This window comes from Lissotriton helveticus, chromosome 11, assembly GCF_964261635.1.
Source record: "Lissotriton helveticus chromosome 11, aLisHel1.1, whole genome shotgun sequence".
Lineage (NCBI taxonomy): Eukaryota > Metazoa > Chordata > Amphibia > Caudata > Salamandridae > Lissotriton > Lissotriton helveticus.
The window spans coordinates 467,509,602-467,536,784 of NC_136072.1; the positions used below are offsets into that span (position 1 = coordinate 467,509,602).

Here is a 27,183-nt window from a genome sequence, read left to right on the forward strand (position 1 = left end):
CCCCGATGAGGGAGGGGGTCCCAATGAATTGTGCGCCCACTCGACGGCAAATGAAGTTAAAAATGATTCCCTGCCAAATAGATCAGTAAGGAGGGTTTCGATAAATTTAGGCATTGGGTCGGTATTGGTGGATTCTACTATGCTGTGACGTGTAGGTTTTTTCTATGCGAACGCGCTTCCAAATCCTCAGCTTTTGTCCCCAGCTTCTTCAGGATGTCCTCAGCCCTGTCCAATCCCTTTTGAACCGTTGGGTGACTGTCCTCAAGTTCCGAAATCCGATGCTCTGCCCCGTCAAGCCTGGTGCCCTGAGCATTAAAGCGGCTAGTAATGTCATTGAGGCGGCTATTTGTTGTATAGCGTTTTAGGACCCTAGTGTAATTTTCCCGATTCATGCCCTTATATAGGTATAAAATACTGTATCCTTATATAGGCATAGAAATCATAACCATATTAAGTTATAGCTCAAGTAGTCCTAATACGGCTTGGCTACTTCCACTAGTTCCGAAAATCTACGATTTCTTTGAAAAACCCACCTTCAGCAGTCAGGGACTTCCCCCTGCATGAATATTAAGTTATCCAAGAAATCATGGAGTTTTCAGAGAATTAAGTCTCTGATGACGTTATTATGTCCAATCTTACGTCAAACTTGGCACCTTCAAGGTATAAATATGCCACACTTGTCCAAACAAACACTCAGTGGTTTGGAGCAGTTCGACCATCTACTTGCCCGACACGCCCTGTGCAGCAAGTGCCGACCCTCCAGCAGACGCACTGAGAGACGCTGTACTTTCTCCTGCCGAGAAATCCAGCTCCAGTGTTTCCGGACTACCCTTGCGGGTTGCTGGGAAATCGAGTCCTGAGAGAGAGATACAAGACCGCCTACATTCTAAAACCAAGGTACGGAGCTGATTAGACCCTAAAAGAATTATTGGAATCGATTCTTGGCAACTAATACTAAAACTAGGCTACACCTCACTTACTTCTTCCCTTGTACTAGACATAGGTTAGGTACACCGGGGTAGGCGTATTTTAGAAGCACCAGTTGAGTACTTTTAGTCATTATTTATCACTGTATGTATTTTATGCATTTTAGGTATCTTATGGCTTAGAAACCATATCATGCTTTTACAGTACTATTTTATAATACTTTTATATTATATGCTCTGTACTTTACAGCAAGTATTACGATTGCAGCAGTTCATTTCTTATGCTTGAGAAATAAGACTGTTCAATAAATACCCTTTTATTGAAAACGCCTGTCTCTCTATTTCTCTGCACCTCTGGTGAAACGAAGCATGCACGATTGACTGAGTGAAATAACTATCTATTGTTTCCGCGACTCTAGAGATATATTTCTTATCCTTGGGGAACAAAGTTGTCATGTTTTAAGCGGTTGTCAGAAACTAATTCCTACTTGTTTATTCGAGAAAGTTTCTAGTGACCTCTGAGCTAGCTGGCACACACACAATTAAGTTTAGTATATTCGGTAGAGACCTAGTTGACTTCAGTCTTACGTCTAAACTACAGGATACACTATTCCAATGCGCAGAGCCTATTGGGAATATAGGCACTACACTACATGGCGCCCAACATTTGGTAAGGCTATAATTTAACGCTAGATACTAGAGTAACTCAGTAGTGCTTTTCACACAGACCCCCTTTTCCCGTAAAATACTCCAATAGACGTCTGGAGTGGGTTAAAGGATAAAATATCCGCTTTAAACTGAGTAGGACGAAAAAATCAGATGTATTTGTTTTTAGTTTGTTCAACGTTGAAGGATACAGTGTTCCAAAATATTGTCCACCTAATCTTTGTTTCCTTGAAAACTTGCTCTGCAAACTTTCATTAAACAATGCCGGATAACGGTGACAATAACGCAACCGGTGGAGCTGCAGTAAATGCAACCCAGCCGGGTGTAGACGTTACAGGGTTTAATGAAGAAGACGATGATGCTATAATCATCCCGGAAAACTTAAGGAAAACCATAGCTATAAAACTTATAGAAAATGGTCTATCACCCAGAGGTGGTAAAGTTATATTTGCCATAGAAGCACATGAATATCGGCTGCTTGCCAGAATTATTGAAAAATCCTTTGAAGAACTAGGTAGAGATAGTATGGTGGGAAACCATTAAAACCCCAACTAACTAAAAATCCTGAAAAGGTTTTTATTAAAAATAATCTCACTACTCCTAAGAAGAAGTGGGAAATCACTAAACAGACAACGTCCTAAAGAGAAGCGTTCCCAGTCCAGAGGAAGATCTCCTCAGCAGGAGCCATCCGAAAAAAGGTACAACCTTAGAAATAGGAATAATTTGAGAAAACCTGATAGATATCAAGATAATGATATACGTTCCTCTCGTACCTTTCAGGCTTCCTCGCAGAAATCCGAAAGAAGAGGACGTTCAGAACAAAAAGAACAACGAGTGAAGTCCAAAGACGAACAGCACGTTCCAAAAAATAAGAAAAGCCAATTTCCAAAAAAGAAGGTAGCAAGTCTAAAGATCAGACATGCCGAGGATCTTGAGGACACAACTCAAGCACGGGGAGTGGGCCCAAACAAGGCTAGACAGCGCAGCAGAGGTAACCATAGCTCGCAAGATCCTGAAGGATCATCTAGAGACAGTGGACTTGAATGAAAGCATCCAAGTTGAAACTGCAGATACCAGGGTTAGTGTACCACATAAGTTATATGAAGTAACACTCTGGATGGAGGGTGACAAACCAAGAAAAATTAGAGCACTCTTTTGGGAGAAGCTCTCTAAGGGTTATGACATCCTACTAGCTGAACAAGACTGGCCACCTGAATTTGTCAGGGAGTGCCCACATGGCGAAGATATAATTATGCCAGCCTTCTCAAATCACATTCCAATTCATAAAAAATATACATATGCTAGGAAATGGGCTGTGGCCCAGGCCCCAGCACTATACAAAAATCATGTAGGATATGATGAGGATTCCCCTCACCATAAAATCCAGTTGAAAGCTCAACCAACAATGCAAAGGCAATATCCTGTAAAACAAGAAGCTAAAAAACAGGTCAGGGAGATTTTAAATCAACTCGAATACCAAGGGGTGATTGAAACATGCACCTCATCAATGAACAATCCTTTGTTTCCTGTTTCCAAACCAGACAATTCATATCGCCTAGTTTTGGATTACAGACATCTAAATTCCTGTTGCAAAACTTTTGCAGTACAAAACGCACATATTGCAGCACTGATGAATAACATCGTGCGCAAAAAATATAAAACTACATTAGATATCTCAAATGGTTTCTTTTGTCAAAACATTGCACCTGAAAGCAGGTATTTGACCGCTTTCTCCATAATGGGGGCACAGCGACAATTTTGCCATCTCCCCCAGGGATTCAAGAATAGTCCAGGGTTATTTTTAGCCAGAGTAACGATTATGAGGCATTGTCCTATGTCGATGACATCTATCTTACAGATGATGATTTGGACGTACACTTGAAAAGAGTGAACACCATAATACTTGGGTTTGCTTCTGAAGGGTATAAATTCAATTTCAAGAAATCACGAATTGCCCATCTCAATGTCCTATTTTTGGGATATGAGTTATCAAGTGAAGGCAAAAGCCTGGCAGCAAACTTTTTAGAGAAATGTGCGCTGCTCCAACCTCCAAAAACGCTGAAAAACTTAGTCAATTCTAGGTTTCCTGAATTTTGGAAGAACTTATGTTCTAAACTACGCAGAAAGGGTTAAACCTCTCTACGAACTAATCAAACCTGATTTCAAACCTACTAATTGGACACAAAAACACACAGAAATTGTGCGTTCGGTTCAAACAGACATGTTAGCAAAAACACAGTTACAAACACGCGAAAACGTGCGCAACCTAGTGATCCAAATTATCCCAGGGAGATCCGGATTCACATACCTAACCTTTAACGAAGGTGTGACGGTACCAATAGCATACAAGTCATACTTGTACACACAAGCTGAAATGAAATTCACTTCAACAGAAAAGATACTGACAGCGGTTCAAACTGCAGTAGCAAAAGAGAGAGCTTTAGCACAGGGTAAACGCATAAAAATCGTTACACCTGTGCCTGCCTTAGAGGCAGTGACAAAGGCAAGCATTCCAAATGCTAAAGCTTTACATCCGAGATGGATACAATGGGTTAATTCTCCTGCTGCAACAAACGTTGTATACGTTTTTGACCCATACTTGTAGACACAAGAATTTCTACAATACGAATTAGAATGTCCTCTGCCGACTGAAATTCTGCCAACTGAATATTACGGCTGAATAATATATACAGACGGATCAGCACAACCCGCAATTGGGGGTAAACAAGCTTACAGTGCTGTGTACGCGATTGTTAAAGGTCGCTGGCGCGAAGGTAAATTTAGACCTATGGTCACTAAAACTCAATTACTTGGAGACTGTACAGCTCAGCGAGCTGAACTACAGGCTTTCAAGATGGCGCTTGAAAATACCGATCGCGAATTCCCCACACTCATAGTGTGTGATTCGTATTACTGCATCCAATCTTGTATGAATATTTGCAGAACTGGGTTCAAAATGGTTTCAAAGATGCTAAAGGTGGGACAATTAAGCATAAACTGCTATGGGAACAAGTAGTTATTTTGCAAAAAGAACTACAAAAGACTCACGCGATTCATACACTGAGTCATCAGCGTGATGGCGTTCACGTTGAAGGGAATTCATTGGCTGACAAAGCCGAAAAGGCAGCTGTGCAAACGGCTTCCGTAGCTGCAATCACTCATTCAAAAACGAAAATAGACAGCGAAATAATGCAAGCTGTCACTGCTTCAGTAAAAGACAGTAGTAAGACACTCCCTAAAGGCTTTCCAGTAAAGTACTTATATATAACTGATGCAAACAATGTTCCTTTTGCTTGAATCTTCGGAGTGGGGGATAGGACAATCTCAAACATGGAACATAGGATAGGACTAATCTTAGCAGCACATGAAGGGCTCGCCTCTGCACGCGCAGTAATTTCCACCACAGTATCATTGTTAAAACAGAGATACTGGTGGCCAGGCATGAGGAAACAAACTAGAAACTATGTGCTAGAATGTGAAATCTGCCAAAAAATGAAAGTTTCTACAGTGAAACGACCTGCGCAGACTCCCCTTCTAATTTCAGATAAACCATTAGCATGTGCTTACCTGGACCACTGTGGTCCCTTACAGAGGGATGGTAACTATACATATATCATGGTCGCAGTGGATTCCTGCACAAGATTCATTTGGATGTGGCCCCAGTGCTCGGCTGACGCCAGAACTGTTATAAAAGATTTGCAAGTCTTTATCGGCACATACGCAATCGGCACGTTACATTCTGACCAGGGTCCTGCGTTTAGCTCTCGAGCTTACAAGGAGGCCATGGCCAGCTTGGGCGTTGCATTGCGGTTTTCGAGTCCCTTCCATCCTAAGGGAAATGCGGTAGTGGAAAGAAAAAACCGTGACATAAAGCAATCTATAACAGCTAGGGTATTAGGTTCGGGTGACGGGTGGGTCAAACATCTAAATAGTGTCCAAAGAAGTCTTAATAATCTGCCAAGAAATTCTCTGGGGGAATCACTCCATATGAATTATTATTTGGTACTAGAATGCTTATCCAGGACCTTGATTGTCGCACTTTAGTGGTGGAACAGAAACCCTTTGATATCAAAGACCGTTTGGCTGTTTTACAGGACTTAAATGAAACAAGAAGAAGTCTGAGTAACACAACACACATGACCACTGAAGAGAAACCACCTGTCCCAGCAAGACCTGTCTGGATTCCAAAGATTGGGGATCTAGTCAGGGAAAAGATTGCAGTGAAGAAGGAATTTGGGCCTTCTTATAGAAAAGCAGTACCTGTCTTAGCAATTCTTGGAACAAGATCAGTGTTACTACGGCCGCTTGCTGGTAAAAGGGAGAACAGAACAGTATCAATTGACCTGGTAAAACCACATCATGTGGCTGATAATAAGTAGTAGGCCCAGAAGACTCCCAAGAAGTAGCAGACAACCAAATCTGGCTACTATTCAAGAGGTTCAAACTGAAAGACTTATCACGTTTGATAAACCTACAGTGAGTAAAGAAGGACTAAGCAACAAAGCTATGGAACTCGTCCCTCTTGATACCCAAATATCAGTTTGTCAAGAAACTCCTGTCTACAATGATGTAGAATCTGACTATACAAACATGTCAAAAAAGGAAGCTATTCCAGGGATCTCAAAAAATCCGGATGCAATACCAACTATTGACAGAACTGCCTCTGGCTATTTTATCAACTTCGATAACTTTTCTGAGGATCCCAGTGAGCCTGAAACAACGCCAGTTAATAAAACTTTCAAAGAAAAAATAACAGAACTCTTTCATCAACTTGAGAAAACATATCTGGTTTCACCATGGGTTGAATTTTGGATAGGATTGGGTGTACTTTTTCACTATGATGGCTCATTCTGGTTTTAAGTTTGGGACGAATGATAGATGGAAAGTACAGTACAATGGACACAGGAAGTAAGAACATCAGCTTACTCCTGCAACCTTACAAATCATCTCATCATGAGCGAAGAGACCTGTGATCAATGAACATCACAGGCGTTCCTATACCTGGTGGTATAGCATGGGACTTAACTGACTATGGCATTTTGGGCCCGGTGGAACTGTTGAAAATTCCACACCAGTTCAAGGTTTCTTTAAGTGATTTTGTTTCATCATGCACCTTTTCAGATGATTAGGACTTTGAAACTGTTAATAATATGATGTCAGACTTAGAAATGTCAGCAGAATTTCAAAAACACGAACATTTGGAAGGTTCAACAAGTTATGAAGAACTGTATTGTTACAATCATTTTGGTCACCATTATTTGCACAAATCTGTAAATCCTAGAAATGTTTTTACTTATAATCAATGGGAACATTGTCCAACACCACCAAAAGGCAGCTCTAAAACATTTTATGAGAAATTTCCATACTTTACAGGTTTTAATGTGACAAATCCAGAAAAGTTTTATTTTAAAAATATAAATAAGACAGGAATGAAAACCATGTTGACCAATACTAAACAAATTTATTCTGCAAACTTTTATGCTCAACAGTCTACATTAGGTTTTAACTTTTGGAAAGACAGCATTGAGACAAAAACTGTCTGGGGCACAAAAGAATGGCAGGTGCAGGGTTAAGAAGCCTTGTTCAGAGCCTGCATTATACCAGAACAAATCATATTTTTGAACGACACCGTTCAACAAACATCATGTCTTGGCTTAGCTAAGATAAAAGATTTAAACAAACCGTCCATACCTTAGGCCACACCTGACAGTAATGGCACTGCAGATGAGGAGGTAGACGTAAAACAGATTTTAAAACACAACAGAACCAATCCTGATTGGAAACAATGGTTAATCTGGCCCATAGACACGAATAACTGTCAAGATAGATTCCTGAACAAAACACAGGGGTTCAAAATGAACAGGCCAGATCCAAGCTACTCCCAGAGACAACATCCAGGGATAGTCACCACATACAGTGTAGGAAAACTATGCCTTGATTGGCTACAGAAATCCACACTCCCAGAAATTAAACAACACTTGACTTTACTTAAAGAAGGCGTTGACTTGTGAGACTTCTTACTCGGGCCTCGCAAACAACGACAAAAACGTTTCATATACGCCGGTATATCCTCATCGCTGCTTGAGAGTTTCCCCTGCTGTGCTGGACAGCAATAAAAATGGGTGTGGTCATGACGAGCTCCTCGTCATAAGCACACAAGCACTGTGCTGCATGACGAGCTGAGCTTGTCATGAGCATGGAAGGGGATATACGCTGCATACAACGAAGCTTGGAAAATAACGCAAATGGAAACTGCAGAAAAAATACGAGAAATTGATTGTATTAATTTAGAGAAAGCACTCTCTGTAGTGGACAATGGGCTAACGACTCTGTCCTCCAGAATTTATTCTTTGGACAGCATTGTATCATCTGCCATTGACATAATAGAACAAGATTTGCTAATGTTACAACATGGCCAGTCTCAAATGTGTTCTATAATGCTACTAGGCTGGACGTTGCAAAATCTCCGTTCAGGCTATGTGCCATGGCGTCTAATCAATACAACGTCATTGTTTACTGTCTTTAACCTTACAGATAAACAAATCTCTCTGGCACAAAGAGAAGCAGACTATATGGTGCTGAGCATTGAAAAACTGGAAAGATTACCATTGACAGTTTCTGAGAAACCTGTCGTTGAATGGATAATACATGGCACCATCTCGATACCAGTGACGATTTTCCAATTTCAGTTTTGTCTACAGCATATACCAGCAGGCCTGTATGAAAGGTTGGGTAAAGGATACATTAAGTCAACCTGGTCTTTACCATACACACACAAATGTTGGAGTGGGGGAAAGGAGGTATTTCTTAGTACAAAGAATTGTAAAAACTCACTAAGCGGTACACTTTTATGTGAAGGTATTAATTTACATGGAGCCTGCAAAGGTTCTTTAAATAACCTTTCCTGCCACATGCACGGTACTCCAGCAGCCGTGATAGAACCAATTTTTAGGCAGCTTTCCAATGGGAGCTACGTTATGCTCAACGATCACAGCTGTTGTGGCATGTTGCCAGGAAGAGCCTATCTGGTTAGTGTGTCAGCCAGGGTCACTTGTTGTATGCAAGTATTGTATCCAAAGAGTACTACAGACATGGAGACGGCGTTATGGCCTTCACCGAATATCTCTTCTATACGAATTGATACTTTAAGCAGAATGAAAGCCTTTCTTTTACAAAAAACTGTGCCACTGACCTCGTCTATAGAAACGTATGATCTGCAAGTTTCAAGGACTTCTGCAGATATGCATGCATTATTATCAACAAACTGGCCAGTACATTTCGCAGAAATGTTAGGTCAAATCTTAAACATGTCTGACACCAGTGGCATCGCACATGTATTTAAGACGATCTTTTCAGGACTGTTAGCACCATTTGAAGCAGTCCTCTGCATTTTTTCAAATTTTGTGCACTCTGTGTTCAGCGGTCTGCCTCTCATTTTGGGACTCGTAGCAGGAATTCTATTTTTATTTCTCCTGCTCCGATATGGCAAGTCCAGTCACCAAGGATACCCAGACTACCATCGAACAAGCCCTCCTAGCCATGCGGTATCGTGAAAGGATTACCTTGCCTTGGCTCGTTTAAGAGATCGGAATACCACTTGGTTCCTTTCATTCAGGCCAATCTGGCAAGATTGCATCTTACCTGTTCTACGATGCCTGCTTTGTGGAGAAGAATGAGTGTTAGACATCTGTCTTACACTTCCATCAGCACTGCCAACGGTGTTGACGCCTTGCTAGGTCCGGTAACGACTCATACATCGTGTTGCCCCCAGTGGAGAAGTGTGGCTCACTGGTTAGAGGAGGCAGACCCTGAAGCAGAGGTCAGACCCGGGACCAGGGTTCAATTCCCGACGCGGCAGGGTCTTGAGCCCAAATGTCCACGGACTCGATAATTCTCGCTTCGGTGCCTACTCGAATCATGGGTTCACACTCTGCAACTCTGGGCAATAGCTTGCTTAATCTCCACTATGGCCCCCCGCGGCGGGATGCCTGGCTTTCACCTTGGGGATTCCCAGTATGGGTTATCTCACAGGGAAAAGCCAGGACGGGTTCCCAAAGCAAGCGCCTTGAGAACTTGCGGTGATAAGGCGCTATATAAGAACCTTTGACATGACATGGCAATGGCTGCCAATCCTGATGACGGCATTCATTGAGATCTTACCAGCGAATCCAACTCTTGGTGAGGTACGTGGAACAACAGTCACACAGGTACTATCTACATCGAACATTGCTAATACAACTGGCGCTGACGGCGATGCTTCACATCTATGCACATTTGATCTACTTGATGAAGTAGTTCCACTTTCACCAACTGTGGTTGACGGTTTCTTTGCCAGCTTAGATGATTTGATGTTTTCTCCCAACACCGAGAATAACTTTTGAAAGTGCACACAGCATTCCATGAACTCTGAAATTCGGAATTCGGTTTTTCAAAACAAACCCTCTAACTTGGGAACTCTATGTTTCTACAATCTACATTTGAAAACTTTTTCTCTTCCTCCCGGAATAGACCCTTTTTCACTTGGCACAAAGTAATCTGCTTAAAGTAGAACTGTTCTTAGAGAACAAGAGATTCATTTGATACTTCCTATAGACAAATATTTGGCATTATCCTATGAAAACTTAAACTGTTTATATATTATGCTATGGAATGGTCTCAACTTTTTTCTTCTGTAAATTTAGAGCCATTTTACAACTGTCATTTCATGTTTCATTTAGATAGCATTTGTTAATGACAGCCATTGCTTGTAAAATGCGTACAAGACAAATACTCATGTATGTGTATAAACCATGTTTACTGTATTTCATGTATTTTGGGGGGGATTATGAACACATACTTTAGTTATGTTTCTTATTAGTAATATTAGACATAATACGTGGAGTGGGTGTTGTATAGCGTTTTAGGACCCTAGTGTAATTTTCCCGATTCATGCCCTTATATAGGTACTAGCAGCCCGTCCCGATGTTGTCCGGGTATGAAATAGAATGTGCGTAATGTGTGTATTTGGCAAGGGGAATTTATTTTAAAATCTCGCGGTAGACAACATTTTTTGTTTCATTAGAATAGGGACGGAGAAGGCCCAGCTGCAGCCCTGGTTGATGTTAGCAGGCGCGTGTAATTGGTGTAGTGATCCGCCGCCTGAGCCCGGCTACAGCCCTAGTTGATGTTGGCAGGCGCGTGTAATGTCGTTGAATGAGAGAGTTATCAGCCGTGGGTAAATCCGTTTAATGAGAGAGTTGAGTGACAGCGAGTAGGAGAGGCTGCAGTAATTGTCCCCACAGACACGCTCATTTGCATGTTCCCCCGCTTGAGGCCCAGATGCAGGCCTGTTTGATGTTAGCAGGCGCGTGTTCCCCCGCTTGAGGCCCAGCTGCAGCCTTGGTTGATGTTATCAGGCGCGTGTAATTAGTGTACTGATCTACCGCCTGAGCCTGGCTAGAGCCCTGGTTGATGGTAGCAGGCGCGTGTAATTTCGTTGAATGAGAGAGTTCAGTAACAGCGCGCTAAAGAGGCTTCAGTAACGTTACTTACCAGGCCTCCAGGTGAACGCGTTTGTCACGCCCCCAGTACACGGCCATAGCAGACGATATTCTGATTAATGCACGACCCACATGGCATGAAGGGCGGAACGTAGCACATGCCCCCAGCGTTTCTCATGCCCCCAGCGTGCCACTTGATGCGGCGCAATTGCGTTCACATGGCATGAAGGCCGGACACACGCCCCCAGCGTTTCTCACGCCCCCAGCGTGCCCCTTGATGCTGCACAGCAACGTAATTGCCGCTTGTATGTACGACTCACATGGCATGAAGGGCGGACACACGCCCCCAGCGTTTGTCACGCCCCCAGCACACGCCCACAGCCCGCGATGTGATGGCCGTACCACACGCCCCCAGCCCACGCCCACAGCACAATGCAGACACGCCCACAAGGGACTACTTTGCTGGCACGGTTCTTTTACTTTTTAAATGTATAGAGGAGTTGGCCTAACGGCTAAGGCGCTCGACCTCGGACCTAGGGATCTGGGTTCGAGTCTTGGTAACGACGCCAAACATCCTGTGATTCTGGGCAAATCACTTAATCTCCCCGTGCCTAACAAAAATGAATGTGTGTCCTCATGTAACGTAACTGGTGATATGTAAAGCGCTCTGATACCTGATTCAGTTCGGGTCAAGTTCGCGCTATATAAAACTCTGCAAAAAAAAAATAATAATATGGTGGCCATCTGCATAGCCTATGTCCTTCTGCTGCAACTGCCCTTTCCAACGCTGTATTGGGTGTTGTGATAGGTGCTGTGGTTACTGAGATTACCCGCCTCAATGGTTTGGGCTCTCTCTTTATAATATTAGTATGGATAAAATACCGTATCCTTATATAGGCATAGAAATCATAACCATATTAAGACATAGCTCAAGTAGTCCTAATACGGCTTGGCTACTTCCACTAGTTCCGAGAATCTACAACGATTTCTTGGAAAAACCCGCCTTCAGCAGTCAGGGACTTCCCCCTGCAGGAATATTAAGTTATCCAAGAAATCATGGAGTTTTCTGAGAATTAAGTCTCTGATGACGTTATTATGTCCAATCTTACGTCACACTCAGCACCTTTAAGGTATAAATATGCCCACACTTGTCCAAACAAACACACAGTGGTTTGGAGCAGTTCGACTATCTACTTGCCCGAGGCGCCCTGCTGCAGCAAGGGCCGAAGGAAGCCGACCCTCCAGCTGACGCACTGAGAGACGCTGTACTTTCTCCTGCCGAGAAATCCAGCTCCAGTGTTTCCAGGCTACCCTTGCGGGTTGCTGGGAAATCGAGTCCTGAGAGAGAGAGATACAAGACCTCCTACATTCTAAAACCAAGGTACGGAGCTGATTGGACCCTAAGAGAATTCTTGTAATAGATTCTTGGCAACTAATACTAAAACTAGGCTACACCTCACTTACTTCTTCCCTTGTACTGGACCTAGGTTAGGTACACCGGGGTAGGCGTATTTTAGAAGCACCAGTTGAGTACTTTTAGTCATTATTTATCACTGTATGTATTTTATGCATTTTAGGTATCTTATGGCTTAGAAACCATATCATGCTTTTACAGTACTATTTTATAATACTCTTCGTATTATATGCTCTGTACTTTACAGCAAGCAGTTCATTTCTTATGCTTGAGAAATAAGATTGTTCAATAAATACCCTTTTAATGAAAACGCCCGTCTCGCTATTCCTCTGCACCTCTGGTGAAACGAAGCATGCACGATTGACTTGAGTGAAATAACTATCTATTGTTTCCGCGACTCTAGAGATATATTTCTTATTCTTGGGGAACAAAGTTGTCATGTTTTAAGCGGTTGTCAGAAACTAATCCCTTCTTGTTTATTCGAGAAAGTTTCTAGTGATCTCTGAGCTAGCTGGCACACACACAATTAAGTTTAGTATATTCGGTAGAGACCTAGTTGACTTCAGTCCTACGTCTAAACTACAGGATACACTATTCCAATGCGCACAGTCTATTGGGAATATAGGAACTACACTACATATTAAGGGTGTCTAATCGGGCGTCGATGGACTGGAAGCCTGCTTTCAGTTCTGACATAATGGCTGCAGCACCCTCCATCTGGGCTTGGTCCTGGTCGGTGGTCCTTTCACTATCCTCCTTTTGCGGGGTCTTACCCGCATCGAAATTCAGCAGGCGCTGTTTGGGGTCCGAGTGGCCCATCTTTGCTATCAATGATTATCAAGTAGCAGATTGGCTGGAGTAATATAATGCAAATTTACAAGCAGTGCTCAATTAGTGTACGCAGCCTGGTATAGTGTCAGTACAAGGGGCCGGGGCAGTCAAATGTAATGGCTACAGCAGGTACCCTTCCATAGGATGGGAGTTATATAGGAAGGAGCATTAATTGCACAGCAGGGCCGGGAGCAGTCTTGTGTAGTAGGCAAAGGCGCGTACGCATGCGCACATGCTGCAGGTTGAATCGAAGAGAGGACACCCGGGGGGTCTGATTTCAATTGCCCCGGTTTGCAGTAGTCCCAGTCATGGGCATCTGGAGCTAATTCTGTAGGTCTTCGCTGTGTGCATTCTTTAGATCACCAGAGCTGGCCTAGGAGATTCACCCGCTTGCAGCATGCAATCATACCGCGTTATCATGGAGTGGTGCAGGCAGAGTTTCTGGAGCCGGCAATAGAGCAGCCGAGGACGGTCCAGATTGGAAGGGCCGCCAGGATATGCATTGTGGTGCGCTAGTGCACTCCGGGCCCCGCCCTCAGGCTCACCCGAGTCCCCTGTTGACTCGGGGCCTCCGGGGGCCGCGTCAGGCCCGGCGGTGCAGCGCGCAGATCTCCACTTCTCTGGCACATCTAACTGTAGTTGTTGGGAATATCAATGCACGTTGCTTTCAGGACATCCACTGTGGGGACTAGAGTGCCATACCTTGCTCTGGAGAGCGGCCGGGTGATTTAAACACTGCGACGGCTCCAGAGCTCTCAAGTTAGGCAGCCATCTTAGTCGCCTGCTTGGCCACGCCCACTCTCCAACCACATTTTCTGATACCAACTAGTATCTGCATCTGTTCTTACATTACAATCTTCTGTGCCCTTCTTCCAACTGGCCACTCTCCAGTTTTGTTCTTCTATTGCCAGACCCTTCTCTTATACTCAGTCACTGCAGCCTTTCTTCTTTGTTTAACTGGCTTCTCCTTCCACCACCAAGGTCACTCTCCATGTGGCATTTCTCTCCTCTTTTCTTGCTGCACCTATCATCCTTGTGTAACTGTCTCTGGTTGGGCTTCACGAACTCCATGTGTCATCTCTTCCACTCTATCATCTAGCAAAGGACTGCAGTCCTATCTTCTAGTCTGGTGTCTATTCTGGAAGGACCCTTTCTTTCCACTGCTATCTCCCTCTATCCCTGCCCTCAACACCAGTCCTTCTCTACCCCTGCTCGTCGACCCATTCCCCTTCCTCTCCCTGCGTCTCTACCTTTATGTTTGCTGAGCCTCATTTCATGTCACCATATCTCTGGTTGCACAGCATGTCATTTGCATTAACTGTCTTCCCTCTATAAGGTTTCACCTCATTCAAGGTCATTCAAGGTCCCCCAGAAGCCTTACCCCACTTTAGAATATCGTCCTGATGCGTCCCATCTATCCTATGCTTTTCTGCCCTACCAATGATTCTTGCCTTTGCCGGGGTACAAACAGGTAGATTCATCAAGCATTTTTGCGAGCGCAAACGGTGCGAATCGCAAAAATCGGCCGTTTGCGCCCGCAAAAATGGCATTTGAGATTCATCAATGGTTCATGAACTCGCAATTTGAAAAATCGCTAATAATTGTGATTTATCAAATTTCGATCGCATTTAAGGAATCTCAATTTGAGATTCCTTAAATGCTATTCATGAACCTTTTAAAAATTGCAAAATCGCTGTTTTTGGCCGCTATTTACCGCGAAGTCTGACTTCGTGGTAAATAGCGGAAACTTAGAAAAATGCACTTTAGTGCATTTTTCTAAGTTGTATGTTACAGACACACATGTCCTTTGGACATGTGTGTGCGCAACATCAGTCTACATTTACATTTCAGGGGTGCTACAGGGTGTCCTTTGGACACCCCTGGCACCCTTGAAATCGCATCCTTATTTGCGATTAGCAAATTGCTAATCGCACATAAGGAATGACTCCCCATTCATTCCTATGGACCTTTAGGCCCATAGGAATGAATGGGGAGTCATTCCTTATTTGCGATTAGCAATTTGCTAATCGCAAATAAGGAAGATGTAGGAATCGCAAATAAAATTGCGATTTCTACATGAATCCCGTTTTGCGAGTCTTTAATAGCGATTCCTTAATAATCGCTATTAAGGACTCGCAAAACGGTACAATGATGAATCTGGGGGATAGCCTTTTCCACACTTTCATCCTTTCACCAGTACACAGTGATGGGTTAGAAGTCCTTATCTCACTGCTGTGCTTTTCCTGTGCCCCTTTCCTCGGGCCAGGTGATCTAGAATTGCTGCTGTTCTCCAGCCCCAAATCCCACATTCAGGTGCTCTGCCTCACCTCTTTGTTCCTTTAGGCTAGACCAGCTCTTGAATCTGTATCAACTGGCAGGGCTACCCATCTGTAACCCCGCCTTGATCCATGGTACCCTTGCTTTCGTTGAGACAGCCCCTGAAGCGACAAGGTTTCTTCGGAATCCTTCCTCTCTTTGCTGCCGCTATGCATTTTATGTACCAACATACTACCAAATTTCTGAATGATCGTTGTTCAAGTCTGTGGCAGGCCTCCCCATCACCTGTGTCTTTTCACCTTCATATTGTTTTCACTTGCAGCACCTTTCCCTACTCGCTTCCATTTCCACCCACTGCTTTCTGTTCGCCGTATGTCTGCGTGCCCCCAGGACCTGCTGATCTGGCACTATCCTGAGTCATTGGTGATCATAATCCTTGAGCTTCCATTTAACTCACTCCTCTACCCTTTACCACTGCGCCTTACATCCGTCTTCCTTGCTCTGCAGTGGGAAGAAGGCCAGCACTATTGATGGATACCTGATATTGCCTCCCTCAGTTGTTGCTGGGGTCGCACAGTTTAACATATGTTGTCTGCTCTGCATGCCATTTCTTCTACCCTCAGTATTTGCATCTCCCGGGCAATTGCATCAAGTGGCCCCCAAGACATGATCCCTATGCAAGCAACTGCCACTGTCCCTCTTAAACATGACAGTTGTGGCCACCACAGAAACTTCAGTTGAAAACACCGAGGAGGGAAACGTCCTCTTCGCTCAGCTGCTTGTTGATTAGTGACAGAAGTGTCTTTCTCCCAAAAGGAAATTGGGTGTATACCCCAATTCCATCCCAGCTTTTCCTGCACAACCTAGAGCCCCAGCTGGACAGGATGGAGCGGATGTATGACGTTACAACGCATACTTTTACCACGACTACCTTTACCACGCAATTTTTACAACGCAGGATCCATTACAACGAAGTACCATTACAACGCATGTATTTACAACGCAGTACCTTTACCACGCATACCATTACAACGTAAGTATTAGTAAGTATATAATATTTTTTGAAACGTAAATTAATTAAAATTAATTTAATTTAATTTAATTTAATTAATTTAATTTAATTTATTTTAATTAATTTAATTTAATTTAATATATTTAATGTAATTTAATGTAATTTAATTAAATTAATTTAATTTAATTTAATTTAAGTAATTTAATTTAATGTAATTTAATTTAATTAATTTAATTTATTGTAATTTAATTTAATTAATGTAATTTAATTTATTTTAATTTAATTAATATAATTTAATTTAATTTAATGTAATTTAATATAATCAATTCATTTTAATTGAATTTAATTATTTTATTATAATTTAATGTAATTTAATTAAATTAATTTAATTTAATTTAATTAATTTAATTTAATGTAATTTAATTTAATTAATTTAATTTATTGTAATTTAATTTAATTAATGTAATTTAATTTATTTTCATTTAATTAATGTAATTTAATTTATTTTTATTTAATTTAATTAAATTATTTAATTTAATTAATTTAATTAATTTATTTTTATTTAATTTAATTATTTAATTTAATTTAATTTATCCTGTACCCCTTTACCCCAAAAACCAAAAACTGACCCTGAACCCTAAAAATACCCCTTTACCCAAAAACTGAAAACTGACCCTGAACCCTAAAAATACCCCTTTACCCAAAAACTGAAAACTGACCCTGAACCCTAAAAATACCCCTTTACCCAAAAACCCAAAACTAACCCTGAACCCTAAAAATACCCCTTTACCCAAAAACTGAAAACTGACCCTGAACCCTAAAAATATCCCTTTACCCAAAAACTGAAAACTGACCCTGAACCCTAAAAATACCCCTTTACCCAAAAACTGAAAACTGACCCTGAACCCTAAAAATACCCCTTTACCCAAAAACTGAAAACTGACCCTGAACCCTAAAAATACCCCTTTACCCAAAAACCCAAAACTGACCCTAAACCCTAAAAATACCCCTTTACCCAAAAACCCAAACTTATAATATTTTTGATAAAATTATATACTTACCAATACTTACTTTGTAATGGTATGCGTGGTAAAGGTACTGCGTTGTAAATACATGCGTTGTAATGGTACTTCGTTGTAATGGATCCTGCGTTGTAAAAATTGCATGGTAAAAATTGCATGGTAAAGGTAGGTCGTGGTAAAAGTTGCGTGGTAAAGGTTGTATACCGATGGAGCCCATCTCCACCATTTGGTCCCTCATAGACTGAGAGTGACTGACTACTAAGGCCCTATGCAGCACAAACTCTTTCAGTTGATAGTCCAGCCTTCAGTGTTTTAGTGTCCTCTCACTTGCTTCTCATTTAAAAATAAAATACCCGATTTACAGAGAAACATTATAGAATCAAAGTTTTTCTTAGTGCCGTAGGACTCATAATTTCCTTGGGGTCACCCTGCTCCCAAGCATGGACTTCTTTTTCCAGAGAAGAAGCTTACCAAACATTTGTCCCTGAAGATTTGGAAATGTTTTTCCAGATTTTCTTTTTATAATTCAGTGTCCTTTCTGAATCTGGGTGAATAGCTTAAACCTTTACTCCAAAACGCATTTAGTTAGGAACACTTGATAAGAAATTATTAACTTTCTATGTATTTTGTATTTTATTTGGAAACATTTGTGATTACTTCTTTAAACTGATGGTAATGGTGTAGCTCATAATAAATCTAGCATTCGGGTAGCCACACATTTTTTCTGCGTGCCACCATTAACTATAACGTTATTACTACTGCACACTTTTTTTTTAATCGGAAATGCTTCTGTCAATCTTTTGCTGACGTAGAAAAACCTGCAGAAATGACTGCAGAAAGTAGTATTTCTCCTGGTTGTTGCCCATTTTCTGCAAACATGTCCTAAATATGGTTCAAATTGGTACTTTTAAAGTCACATTACTACTGAGTGATGGGAGGGGTGAAAGAGACTGATCTATAAGTTGGTGGCTAGTACTCCGTCCGTAGGTTTTCAGAGGACATTTCGTCTACCACCTTTCCTGACTTCAAATTTAGAGATTACCACTTGCTCAGAGGTGATTTCTGTACCTTGAGGTAAACTGCCATTATGATAGTTCCAGTCAAGGTACACAAGGTTTGGTAGGCGGCTGCTGTCGCTTTTAACTTCCGTCCACCAAACATTAACAAAGTTTTAGTTTTTCAAAAACAAACTCCTAAATTGGAAGTTTGTCATTGAAAAACAAAAAACTTCCGACATGCAGGGAGTTTCTCCGATGATGGGTGTCATATCTATTGTTTTTACCTCCTTCATGTACAGAAATAAAGGACATCCCACAGTCTCCCCTAAATAGAGTGGGCAGTGTAATGCCCTTCCTCAGACGGTACCCTCCTCATCATGCCATTAGAGGATGCTCTGCATCAACAGAGCCAATGGATCCTCTTTCGATGGTGGTACTACCGACCCAGAATAAGGTGGCAGTAGCTGTCTGTCAAACCAAACATTTTTTTCTAAACTAAGGGACTGATTTATGGTTTGATGGATGGTACTGCGTCCGTTGGGGTCGCAGAGGACATTGTACAAAATGTTTGGTGGATGGTTGCTGTTGTCTTCGATGGCCATTCACCAAACTTTTTCACAGCTTTTATTGTTCAGAAAAAAACTCCCATATCTCTCAAGCAGAGTTAATCCCAAGGTGTTTGGGTCATTATTTATTTTTTCTGTGAAAGATATATAAAAAAAAGACATTACACCACCCACCCTACATAGGATGGGCGGTGTCATGTTCTTCCTATGATGGCCGCTATTCCGTCAAACTGCCGGTGGAAGTTTTGTCGACTGAGCCACAAGAGGTGAAATCAACAGAAAACTTAAGGTCCAGCCATCAACTAATAAGGCGGGCGTGCTTAGTATTTGGCAGACAAGGGTACTCTGCTGCATATCAGCCAAACTCTAAGTCAGACCCTAAATAGGTTTTCAAAGTAAATGTTTTTCAAACCAAAAAATTCCAATGTATATGCATTAACACCATATGTTTCAAATTATTTGCCTAAGACCGTCCTTTCCTTATCCCTCATGATAACACACCTTTCCATACTGTCTTCTCCTGATCAAATGCTACATGTTCAGCTAGTTGTACTCCCCTGTCTCCAAAGATAAACCTGTCTGTGTTTTGAAGGTGAGATGGTTTGTTTCTGTCAATGGAGCCCTCAGAAGTCCCCACGTGTTTCTCTTTCCCTTGCAGATGGAGACCAGTGCTTGTCCAACCCCTGTGTTAATGGAACCTGCAAGGATAACATAGGAAGGTTTGACTGCATCTGTCACCGAGGCTGGGAGGGACGTCTCTGCACTTATGGTGAGCATTGTTCAGATTCAGTCTGCTTGAGACATGGTTTCTTTGTGTTTAATTCATGAAACAGACCTTGCCTACATGTTTACACAAAGAAGCAAGAACGGTTATGGTATATATTCCTCACTCTATATAGTTTCAAAAGAATCCAAAAGGTGCTCACTACCTGGGCCAACCATCTTAAAAAGACCCACATCAACAAGAATAAGAAATACTGGTGGAAGAAGCACACTTGAAACATAAATACTGGATTTCAAAATGAGTCACAAAGTCTCGGTGTTTGCTGTACAAAAAGGGATGAAGGAAAAGGGGTCCAAGACGAATAACATAAAAATTCAAATTATTATTCACGAAAAATTCGAACAGCAACGCTAGTAAATACAAAAAAGGTTTAATCAGTTCTGTATATTTCCTGTACATAGGATATTGTTCATCATGTATAATTCATTGCAAATGAGACAAATTGTCAATAAGCATAGGTGCCCACATTCACAACGGGGAGGGGGTGAAGGTGAAGTGAGGGAAAATGATGGGATCACGTAGTAGTGAGATTCATTCAGTGACACAAAATATTACAGGTTTTTAGAAAATCAATACAAATGGTCCCTCTGGACGCACAAAGGGCCAAGAACAAAAGCGCTCAAAAGAGTCCGACTAACAAATGTAACATCGCAGATCCAAAATCCCTTATAACCATTAATGTTCTGCTTGGGATAGGAGATTTGGTCGTGTTGAATATAGTCGACGTTTCGACCCGTAAATAAGGTAGGTAAATGTTCCTTACGCGGTGGGTCTTCTTCAGGACAATATAAGTTGTGGGCGGGCAACCTCCTATAAGGTAGAGAAATTTATTCATTATATGCTAAACACCATTCATGTTAATTAATAAACATAGAAGGTGGATCATTGAGAGAGCAACTAGAACTATTAAAAACATGTTGTCAAAAGAATAATCCGATTGATATATAAAGGGTTAGGTGGACAAATATAATATGATAAATCGAAGGGCATCTTAATAAACTCTCGTCCGAGAGTTGAGGCAGAAAATCCACCTCCTGAATACTCAATGGGTAAGATGAGGGAGAGGAGAGAAACATCTTCTTCCCACAAAACACAAAAGGGGCTCTATCCCCTACTGTAAATACATAAACATGGTCTTGCTTACCACTGTTGTGTAGTGGTAGTTGTACAACGTCAAAGCGCATGGATAAGCGTCTCATCCAGACTCACACTTAGATTATTCTGTCTAGATATAGAGGTAAAGAGAGGCAATAAAGAGCCAGGGTATTACGCAAAAGTCATAAACTGAAAGATAACCAAAGGGAAAGTGCTTACCAATTGTCCTCAATTAGGACAGCAGAAAAAGTTTAGAGACAAATAATTCCTTAGTTGTAGGGTCAGATTCTTGATGGAAGACAAATGTTATCTCAAATTTGAAGCCTGAGGACATGCAATAAAAACGGTCAGTGAACCTCCTAACGGGGGTCAATGCACATATCTATGTATTACGTTACTGGTCAGGTTGTTAATGAGGGATAGACATTATTCCATACATTATGTCAGAAAGCACACAATACAAAGGGTCAGTATACCCCCTAATTGTAGATAGTGTTCCATACAATGTGCCTGTGGAGGCAATGGAGGGAATCCTCATATTCCTTAACAAAGGGGCGTCATGGTTATCTCAGTAAAGTCACGTTATTAATCATATTATTAAAGGTATCTCGTATACAGAATGATGCATTGTGGTCGAAAAAACGAATCGTCATAGACTGTCTTAAAGGTTTAAGAATAAAGCGGTTTACCATTAATCATCAAATTTGTAGTCGGAGTCACGATGAATTCATAAAGTGAAATCCTCATTTAGATTGTAATGGGTATATCGTTTGTTAGAGCCTGAGGACATAAAAACAGCAGGGATTAGTATTCCCGCCTAATGTAGTAAATTAGTAGATGGACACAAATACATAAGTATAACGTACATCACATACCTCAGCAAAAACAAATAAATTGAAGAGTTTTGCCAGGCAGCCGCCATCAAACAAAAAACGATCCCTTCCTTAATCCATCATGTCGTTTCCATGCCGAGTCAAAGGGTCGATAAAATGAATCTAAATCGATGCCCCTGAAGAATGTTAGAAAAAGTGTCAGTCCGCAGACTAGCGGTTTAACACATGTTCCTACTGTTATTCTAGAAAAAAGAAGGAGAAAAACCAGAGCGTTTTTTACCTGCGGAGGAATCCAAACGACTCGAGTAACCACAGTCTCAGCGTAGAGCAGCGATTGTTGTGTTCACTTCCTAGTTAGTAAAAACAATGGGCGGAGTCACGTTCCCAAGTGCCATAGAGGTAGAAGACAGACTCCCCGTGTAGTCCAAAAACGTCCAAGGACTACCCAATGAAAAACATATACCGCATCAGCGGGGGGGTCCGCATTACAAGGGGAATACATTAAATTATTCACCCAGATACACGGAAAAATTCCCATTCAGTGGGGAACATATTAGTCATATACCAAGACAAATTTTACGTGGCTTAGTGGTCCATCATTGTGGGTCAATTTACATCACTAAAAAGGGTCTGTAGATGCATCAAATAAAATGAAATGCATCATCGTATGGGTCTGGTATACTGAGCATAGGTGACCTATTTAGTGCAGAGGTATAGAGATATAATCGTATTAACACCTTTGGCCAAATTCATTCAATATGAGTGCTGACGCTATGCATATAAACAAACTTTCCTTCTACAACACAATTGGTCCCTGTCTTCTTTTCTAAGCATGTGACACAAGATCATAGCACATCTTACATCATATAGGGTTAGTCCACACGCCAGCCTTGGCCTTATACCAGTTAATGCGTGCACCTGTCTCATAGGATAGTGTAAACTCATATGTTCAAACAGTACACGGATCAAGGTAAGTATGAATTTTAACATCATGTCTGGTTGGTGAACAGACCATTGGTTTAGTAGTGAGTGCACCTGTCTCGCAGGAGGGTGTAAACTCACATATTTATGCATTATGTGATCGACATGTATCCTTGATGCATAACACCTGTATCGGGTAAAGCTGAGATATCACAATCAAGTTCAGAAAAGACACATTCAAAGATTCGCTAGTTGCGCAAAACTACTTTCTGATTCATTAAGTCCCTCTATTACAGAGTTAAATATGTGTATCCACTTCATCTCTCTTGTGTTTAAGATGCTGGATAAGTTGCCACCCCTGGGACCCAATGTTATATGTTCCAAAACCGCCCATTTCAGTGTTTCTGGCAGATGATTATATTTCTCACAATGTTCAACAAGGGGTGCACCCACAACCTTACATCTAATTCTGCTGCAATGTGATAGGAATCTGGTTTTCACGCACTGTTGAGTCTGGCCGACATAAATTAAATTGCAGGGACAGATGATCCCATAAATCACGTTTTTCGTGTTGCAGTTTGTGTGGTCTTTGTATACGTGTCGGTGGTTCTTAAAGACAAATTCTTTAGACTGGATAGTAGATGGGCAGGCTTTACATTTGCCACATCTAAAATGTCCAACAACTGGCAATTGGTTCCAACATGATGCCAAAGTAGGTTCAGGAGGACTTTCCAGAAAAGATGACACAACATAGTCTTTCACATTCCTTGCCTTTTTGAAAGCATGCATGGGTACATTAGTGATCTCCAGATCTTCGGCGATGAGACCCCAATGCTTGTTAATTGTCTTTTTAATAGCATTACTTTTTGTAGAGAACGTCGTAACACAAATCATGCGCTTTTCAGATTGGCATACGCGTGTACTAGGTTCCAGCAGTGTTTCCCGATGGCAAAACCAAGCCCTCTTCTTGGCTCGTTTAATGAGTCGTTTGGGGTAACCTCTCTCTAAAAGGCGTTCCATCAATATTCCTGATTGTAGCATGTAATCATCTTTTTTGCTACAATTCCTTCGAACTCGAAGGAACTGTCCGTATGGCAGATTATCCCGAAGACTCCGGGGGTGGTGACTTGAGTATTGGAGCAGAGAATTTCGTTCAGACGGTTTTCTGAACAAAGTGGTGAATAAGAGGCCATCCTCTTCCGCGATGGTGATGTCCAGGAAGTCGATCTTACTCTTGCTGGATTGTATCGTGAACTGGATGTCTGCAGTTCGCTGATTCAACCAGGTATGGAAGCATACCAATTCAGTCTCATCTCCCGTCCAGATCAACAGCACATCGTCGATGTAACGTACCCAGAGTCGTATATGTTCTCGAAAGGGATTCCGTTCGCATGTGATGAAGGTATTCTCATAGAAGGACATGAAGAGAATCGCCAGGTCAGGAGCAAAGGCTGCCCCCATCGCCACGCCCTTCGTCTGTAAATAAAACACATTCTGGAAGATGAAAAAATTCCTCATCATGGCGATTTTCAATAAAAGAATGATAAATGAAGTAGGGACTTGTGCAGGTGCCTCGCGACTATCCAGAGCTACAGTTGCCACCATTAGTGCCTCTTCCTGGGGGATGCTTGTATACAACGATACAATATCGCAGGTCACCAAAAGTTCTTTTTCGGGGTCAAAAGGTTCACCATCTACCAGCGTTATAGTATGTGTGGTGTCTCTCAAATAAGTCGATGTTGCTTCTGCTAGAGGTTTTAGGAAAAAATCCACATAGTGGCTCCAAGATTGACCCACACCCCGAGACGATCGGTCGGCCCGGTGGGTTGTAGGCATCCTTGTGTACCTTTGGTAAAGTATAGATGGTGGGTATACGGGGATGGCATTGGTTTAGATATTCATATTCATGCTCTGTCAAAAACCCTTGTTGGACACCTTCCTGCGTTATTCTCTGAATTTCCCCAGCCACATCCTTTGTTGGGTCAGATGTCAATTTTTTGTAGCTCACACCATCTCCCAGTTGTCGCCAGATTTCATCTTTGTATTTGGCAGTATCCTGGATAATGATGGCCCCACCCTTATCCGCTGGCTTTACCACAACATTTGGATTCGATTTGAGGGAAGCCAAAGCCTTCCTTTCGGTCTTTCTTATGTTGTACTTCACATAAGTCCTCTCGTTCAAGATCTTTACCACTTCCCCAGTGATGAGATTCTCGTATGCGAGAATCCGATGGCTCATAGCGTTAGTCGGGGGTACAAAGGTGGAGGGTACCCTGAATCCTGTGACCGACGTATTCTTAGACGGTGGTCTGTTTTTAAAAAAGAAACGCAGTCTTATTTTACGGAAAAATCTAGACAGTTCCATCAGTGTGTTGAAGTGGTTTGGAGAGGTTGTAGGAACGAAGGATAGTCCCTTGCTTAAAAGCCTTAGTTCATCAAAAAGGTATGGCTGTGGTTGTTGCTTCACATGAAATAAGAAAATAAATAACAAGTCAATCAAAATGAGACCGTCTAATTTGTGTTTTCTTGTTTTTTTAAAATATAAGAAAGTTTCTTTTCAAGTTTGGTATGAACTAAGGAGCTTATATTAATTTTTGTGACTCATTTTGAAGTCAAGTATTTATGTTTAAGGTGTGCTTCTTCCACCTATATTTCTTATTCATGCCTTGCCTACATACATCACCATAGTAACATCACCTCCTTCTCCATCCATCTCACTGCAGAATGCCCTGCATATATGCTTTCCCAGAACTCTAATCTAACTCACCACAATGCATTGCAATATGTCGACTCTACTCATGATCATACCAACATGCTTCACCATAGTCTCTTCATTATGCATCTCCAAAGCCCCCGTGAGACATGAGGAAGTACTAGTCATCATAGCAGCATATCCCATCTCTGTGTACCACCAACCGAACACGCCTTACTTCTACCATCTTCATTGTCACTGCGTGTATCACTTTCTCAAAGGTCCTCTCTTTTATTGTGCGGTTTTGCTGAGAGTGAGACTGTACAAGAGAATGTCAATTTCAGAATGCATGAGACATTACAAAACACCAGCTCACATATTCTTTCCCAATTTGGGTTTCAGAAGCCCTCTACTCCAACTGCTCCATCGACCACGGGGGTTGTGACCAGTTCTGTGTGGAGGACCTAGCGGGTGAGAGTCGCATGTGCAGTTGCGCCTCAGGATACCAGCTCATGGACGATCAGCGTACATGTCAACCTGTTGGTAAGCATCCATGTCTACGTACGAGTCCAGTTCTACTTAGCAATCAAAAGGTCTTGAACAAACTTAAGAACGATGAGGGAGATTGACAGGTCCATGCCAGATAGTTCAGTCCTCTGCCTGGGCTGCTGTTGTAGTGCACTGCCTATTTATTGCCAAGTGTGAACCATAGTGGAATGGTTGGTGCCCCTCTTCCATTGAATAACTTTAGATCAGGTTGATAGGGCTAGCAGTTATTTTTGTTCTTTGCCGTGACTTGTTATTTATACACAGATCTTATAAAAATGTACTTTCTTGAAAGTAGCTCCATACATTTGAATGAACTGAATATAAAATATGCCAGAGGCAGTGTTGCTGCTTTACATTAATTTACATATGGCTAAATACTCCCAAGTACTTGTGAAATGAATGCTTCTATTCATCTACCAAAGATAATGCCTGCAGCGTTTACCATTCCCCAGTCATGCGTGGTCAGTGTGCACACACACACTGATCATGCAGGTAGGCAAGCTAATATTCTGTTGCATGCTTGGTTACCAGCACCATATCAGTCTATTTAGGGTATTATTTTTCGTTTTCCAAAATGTTAGCAGAAGCTTTCTCTGATATATGGACAATAAACCAACATGGTTTTTACGGATGTTTATGACAAGTACTGTACTGTGCTGATAAAGTGAGATTAGAGATAGGGCAAACCAGAGAAGATACCTGGGTCATGTTTGGTGCTATACATATGTAACACTAACCAAAACATAACTCATCACAACATAATAAACTACAACCAAAGTGAGCATAAAACAATACAATACAACACACATGACAGCAATGCTATACAAATAATGGCAACACAACCCACATCTCCTGCTGCCTCACTGGCCTTTCTGGAAGTTGGCTCATGACAATCATCCCTCCGTTGAAGCCTCCACCACTCCGCCATAAGGTCCCATATTGGGTGGGGGGGGGGGGGGGGCAGCAGTTTCAGAAAGGGTGGTTACAGCTACCTAAATGAGGGTGCCCATGTTTGGCACTGTTCTCATCGTGAAAGACTGCAGTGGAAAGAATGACAGCATTTCACTGAAAGCACTTCATGCATTCATAATATGATATCATTCTAAATATTTCTAGGT

At 41.8% G+C, this 27,183-nt stretch overlaps 1 protein-coding gene across 1 annotated transcript in view; it reads left to right on the forward strand.

Moving 5' to 3' along the window:
* PROC (protein C, inactivator of coagulation factors Va and VIIIa) overlaps nucleotides 1-27,183 on the forward strand; it is a 269,683-nt gene that overhangs the window by 191,318 nt on the left and 51,182 nt on the right. The window contains exons 6-7 of the mRNA XM_078666037.1: nucleotides 19,850-19,960; nucleotides 25,919-26,059. Of these exons, the coding sequence (XP_078522163.1) occupies nucleotides 19,850-19,960; nucleotides 25,919-26,059 (252 nt within the window). The remainder of the gene's footprint in view (nucleotides 1-19,849; nucleotides 19,961-25,918; nucleotides 26,060-27,183) is intronic.